The sequence below is a fragment of the Typopeltis vanoorti genome, chromosome 17, assembly GCF_054136105.1.
Source record: "Typopeltis vanoorti isolate ZY-2024b chromosome 17, IOZ_Tvanoo_1.0, whole genome shotgun sequence".
Taxonomy (NCBI): Eukaryota; Metazoa; Arthropoda; class Arachnida; order Uropygi; family Thelyphonidae; genus Typopeltis; species Typopeltis vanoorti.
In genome coordinates, this window is record NC_143565.1 from 53635164 (window position 1) to 53641163 (window position 6000).

Genomic DNA, 6000 nt, shown 5'->3' on the forward strand with positions numbered 1-6000 from the left:
ATGAAAAAGGAGGAGGGTTGCAAAAAACATTGTTACAGAAACCTCAAGAAATTGGATTTATGTTGCTCCAGAGGAGATGATGCATGCTGGTGAAAGCTCATTTAGAGAAGCCAACAGACGGAAGTCTGGAAGGGATGTGACGATATCCCTTCACACCCAAATTTGGTGCTGGAACATCAGAACAATGTACCAGACTGGTAAAGTACACCAAATAGTAAGAGAAATGTACAGATACCATATACAAGTCCTGGGACTTATCAAAACCAGATGGAAAGGAATTGGCGAAGTCAAATTGTCTTCAAAGGATGTCTGAGGAGGTAAGAAAGGCATTGTTGGAATGGAAATACCAGAAAGAATGATAAGAGCTAGATTTAAAACAAGATATAAAAATGTTACAATAATGAATATAATATGTCCCTAGAAACAATGCTAAAAATTTATATGAACTACTACAGAAAGAGGTAGAGATAGATATGAGTAATAGAAGAGACATAATTTTGCTTCTGGGAGATGCAAATACAAAGGTGGGTAAAGATAATAGTGGATATGAAGCAATTATGGGAAAGGAAGGACTAGGAATTGAAAATGAAAATGAAACAATATTAAAAGATTGCTGCCTCTTCAAATAACTTAATAGGAGGCACTCTGTTTAAACATAAAGTCATGCATAAATATACCTGGATATCACCAGATGGTAATAGCAAAAATCAAATACAATAGGCCGTATAATAATAAATAAACCTGGAGATCCTCTCTGTAAGATGTAAGAACAAAAAGTGGATCAGATGCGTATACAGATCATATATTAATAATAGCGAAGATAAAAAAATAAAACTAGCCAAGTTTTTTTAACAAGAAATCAGAGAAAACGATAAATTTAAATAAATTAAAAAATAAGGATTATTCAGAAAACTTTGCATATACAATTAAAAATAAATATGAAACAAAAATATTGAACATGCGGATATAGAGGACAACTGGAGAGAAATAAAACAAGTTTATAATAAAACAGCTAAAGAAATACTTGGGAGGCAGGATAGGTGAAAGAAACAATGGATAACAGATGAAATAATAGAGTTAAGTGAGGAAAGAAGAGAAATGAGGGAAAAAAATACTGCGAAGTCAAAGTTTAGAAGAAAAAGTGAGAGAAAAACAAAATGTATAAAGAAAAAAATAAACAAGTTAAAAGTGCGCAATAAATGATGAAAGATAAATAAATATTGAAGAATTATGTGGGGAGGCAGAACAAGCTGAAAGGAACTATGACTCTAAGAAACTATGTGAGATAAAGAAAAATAACCGGGAAAAACATGAGAAAAGCAAATCAAATAAAAGACAAATAGAAATTTATTGACTATATTATATAATAATATAATATTATCATTAGACTAAATTACTCTTTCAGGAAGTAATTTCAGGAAGAAATACTGCCAGAGAACATTGAAATGGAGACACCAGATATAAGTGTAGGAGAAATAAAGAGAATAGAGATAACACGAGCAATAAAGAAGCTAATAAATGGAAAGTAGCAGGGACAGATAACAGCAGAACTAATAAAAACAGATATTAAATTGTCAACAGAGATATTTACACCCATCGATACATGAGATATGGGAGAAAGAAAAATGGCCAAAGGACTGGGATATAGGAATACTGGTCAATGTACCAAAAAAAAAAAAAAGGTGATATTACAGAATGCAAAAATTGGAGAGGAATCTCACTGCTGAGCACGGCAGCAAGATCTTTACTAGAATAATCGTGGAAAGAATGAAATACAAAATTGAAAGGAGGTTGAGGGAAGAATAAGCAGCCTTGAACTCAAATAGATCCTGTATTGACCAAATAATAATCCTATGAATAATAAGAGCAATCACTGGAATGACAAAACAGCTCATATTTAGGCTTTATAGATTTTGAAAAGGCATTTGAATATGAGTTTTGATATAAGCTTGGTGAAGAAAAGGTATGACAACTGCAAAATTAAAACACTATGCAATGGAAAATTAACCGAAGCAGTTAATACCACTAGCGGTGTAAGACAAGGATGTATACTCTCCCCCACAATATTTTTTGTTGAAATTGATTGGGTGATGAGAAACACAACAGTTGATAATATAAATATACAATGGGGTGGACAAACAAACTAAATGATTTAGAATTTGCTGACGGCATATGTTTGATAGCTGAAAAGCACCAACACATGCAAAAAACATGGATAACTTAAACCAGGAAGACTCTAAATGTGGCTTAAAAATAAAGAGCAAAAAGACAAAAATAATGAAGATAAGTCCTAAACAAAATCTAACTTTTAAAATAATAGAAGAATCACTGGAACAGATAGACACTTTTGTCTCTACCTGGGATCACGGGTAAGTACCACAGGAGGAGCATATATATATATATATATATATATATATATATATATATATATATATATATATATATATATATATATATATATATAGTTTTATGAAAAAAATTGAATGACTAGAACCGAGATTTAATTAAAAAGGTTTTAATATAAACACACTACTAGTTTCGGCCTGTAACAGCCTTCTTCAGGTGACATTATAAAAGAAAAAACACTAAACATTGAGGGTTAAAAGACTATGAACATCATAGACAGTCTTTATACATAATTAGCATTAAAACGTTGTAGTTGTATTTGAAGCTGTTCTTTCATTTGTTGCATTGTTGGGAGAGTGCGTGCTTGCTGCATCACGTGAACGCCAGTACATGATTACAGCTGAATGACTATCCGGGAGGTTGTAGCTTAAGTTGTTATTTAGATGAACAGGATTGAAGATGATTTCTCTCGATTCCACAATTTTTCTCTCTATTTCGTCACTGCAACGGAAGATGTTTGTAGATTTTTCCCAGCAGACTTTGTGACTTTGGTTATCATCATTAGGATTAGCCGAGAAGAGGATATGACTTGATAATGCACTTGCTCGCTGTCTCTTGTAAGTAATGTCTCTCATGTGTTCTTCCATACGCATTTCGACAGATTTGTCTGTCTGCCCGAAATAAGGAATATCGTAGTCACATAATATTTTATATACGCCAGGGTATTTGAGTTGATGATGAGAAGGTTTTGGGTGGCTAATTAAGGAACTGATCTTTGGAAGTGGAGTGAACAAGGTTCCGATATTGTATTTTTTAGAACTTTTGCTAATTTATGTGAAACAGTACTTATGTAAGTAATAGATATATTGCTTTTGAATCTATTTGTTTCTTCTGAGTGATGTCTGGGAGGATTAAGAAGGAATTTGTTAATGATTTTCTTGGAATATCCATTAACTTCGAAAGAAGTTTTCAGATGGTTTATTTCTGTAAGCAGTTCATTTGGATCATCAAGAAGAGAACGGGCTCTATGTCCCAAGGTGGAAATTATTCCAAGCTTATGAGGAGGGAAATGATGGGATTGACTGTGCAGATATCTGTTGGTATGTGTGGGTTTTCTATATATCGATATTTTTAGTTTACCAGCAGAAGAGCGAGTCAGTTTGACATCAAGAAAAGGCAAGGAATTATCCGTTTCAAGCTCAGCAGTAAACTTAATACTTTGATGTCGGCTATTGAGATGTTCGAGGAAAACCATAAGGGATTCATGTCCATGGCTCCAAACAATGAAGACATCATCCATATAACGTTTCCAAACTTTAGGTGTTAAAATGGAAACGTTATATGGATGATGTTCTACATAAGTTTCATGCTTATAGGACACGTGTTCATTAAATACTTACTTAGCCTCTTCACTCCCTGCGGAGCATAGGGCCTCAATTAATTCCTTCCATTGGGCTCTGTTTGCTGCCGCTCTCTCTCTCTCTCTCTCTCTCTCTCTCTCTCTCTCTCTTGAATTCACTCCAGGATCTTCCCGTCTGCTTTATCTCCATCTTTGTCTGCCTCCTCCAAATCATCTTGGAGCGATCCCTTTTTCTATTTTTCCTGTGGGTTCCATTCCATAGTTGTCCTAGCTATGTCTTTATCAGGATTTCTGATAGGATGTCCAATCCATTTCCATTTCCTCTTTTTTATTTCTATTTGCGATACTGGGTTGGTTTGTTCTTTCACATAATATCATATTTGAAATTTTATCTGGCCAGTATATTCCCAATATTTTTCTTAGACATTTATATATATATTATATTATATTATATTATATATATATATATATATATATATATATATACATATATATATATATATATACATATATATATATATATATATATATATATATATATATATATATATATATATATATATATATATACAAACCCAAGATTAAATCCTGAGTGCGCCAGTGGCGCACTCAGGATTTAATCTTGGGCTGGCGCACGCATTCTGAGAAATATGAATAAGAGAATAAAAGAAAAACTGAAACTTGAAATAATCAATAAGAGAAAGCCTGGCTGGATTCCAAAACTTACGGCAAGATAGTAACAAATCTGACATAATGCTTATACTTATATAAAACTTACATAATATAAATATATACAGTAGAAGAAATAATATTACAAGAAATCCAACAAGCAGTACAGCAAAGCAAATCATGAAAATCCCCTGGAGAAGATGGAATAAATACAGAACTCAAATATATGCAGGCATCCTATTCATGAAACGACTTTTATAATTATTTAACAATATCTAGCAGCAAGAAAAAATCCCAGAAAGTTGGAATAAGGCAGTTATCATTCCAATATATTAAAAGGCGATAAATGCAACTATGAAAACTACAGAGGAATAAGTCTTCTAAGTACTGGTTAGAAGTTATATGCACAAATGTTAACTTTAAAACTAAAATCATATGTAGAAGATAAACTTTGCGAAGAACAAAATGGCTTCTGAAAAGGGCGATCGTGCATTGACTAAGCTTTTACATTAAAAATATTAATGGAAAAACATTTCGAATACAACACAGAAACACATATATCATTTGTAGACTACCAGAAAGCCTTCGACAGAGTCTTAAGGAACAAACTGTGGCCCGCACATGATAATCTAAATTAGCTGCTTGCTGCAATAACTAACATGAATCAGAACAACCAAATAGCTGTAAGAATCAGCGAAGTCAAGAATACCCAATGTCATTCTTATTTAATATGTATATAGATGACATAGTAAAGAAATTGAAGGAAAATATAATAAATCAACATTTAAACTGGATCGTGGGACTACACTTAATACCCTTTTGTTTGCAGATGACCAGATAATCATAGCAAGAAGTGACGATGAACTCCAAAAATCGATATACGCCTTAAAAATAAGTGCAAAAAACATTTTGATTGCAGATATCAACAGAAAAACAAAAGTCATAGCTTTTAAAGGATCATCGCCAGTCAGAAGTAAAATTATGATGGAAAATAAAATTTGAGAACAAATTAATTGTTTCAAATACCTTGGGTGTGCTGTATCATAAGCTGACATTGATATCAAAATTTCACTTTCTGAACATAACAGGAATGATCAAATAATATTTTCAAACCTAACCAAGTTCAAAAGCATACAAGAATAAGAGTTTATAAAGTTTTGGCAAGACTTTCTCTACTGTACGGAAGTGAATTATGGACAATAAAAACTGCAGAAGAAAAAAGAATCGAAACTGGAGAAACGAAATTCATACGAAGGATAGCAGGCTATACTCTCTGGGACGGAAAAAAATAGAAAAGAAAAGAAAGCACAGAAATATATATTGATAATTAAGGTTATATGTTATCAAATACATAAAGTTGATTTGGGTTTCAGTTTTCAGTTTTCTTAATATTAAGAAACGTTTCTACTCAAAAACTTAAACCATTTACTCCGATTTAAATTTCTTAAAATGGCATATTAACAGTGGACGAATGAAGTTGAACTTATTGAGGTTTATTGAAAGTTCACTACTTACCTGTACAGGGCCGTCCCATGGAGATGGAATATCTCGAACGTCGGCCATTATGTGATGACGGGGAAAACTGAAGAAAATCTGCTAACTGTAGTGCTTTACGATGCACAACG

General features: G+C 32.6%; 1 protein-coding gene across 1 annotated transcript in view; it reads right to left on the minus strand.

Annotated features, from left to right (window-relative positions):
* The window catches only part of LOC150097396 (uncharacterized), a 28246-nt gene extending 22246 nt beyond the window's left edge, over positions 1–6000 (minus strand). The window contains exon 1 of the mRNA XM_090407548.1: positions 5891–6000. Within this exon, the coding sequence (XP_090263674.1) occupies positions 5891–5938 (48 nt within the window). The 5' untranslated portion in view covers positions 5939–6000. The remainder of the gene's footprint in view (positions 1–5890) is intronic.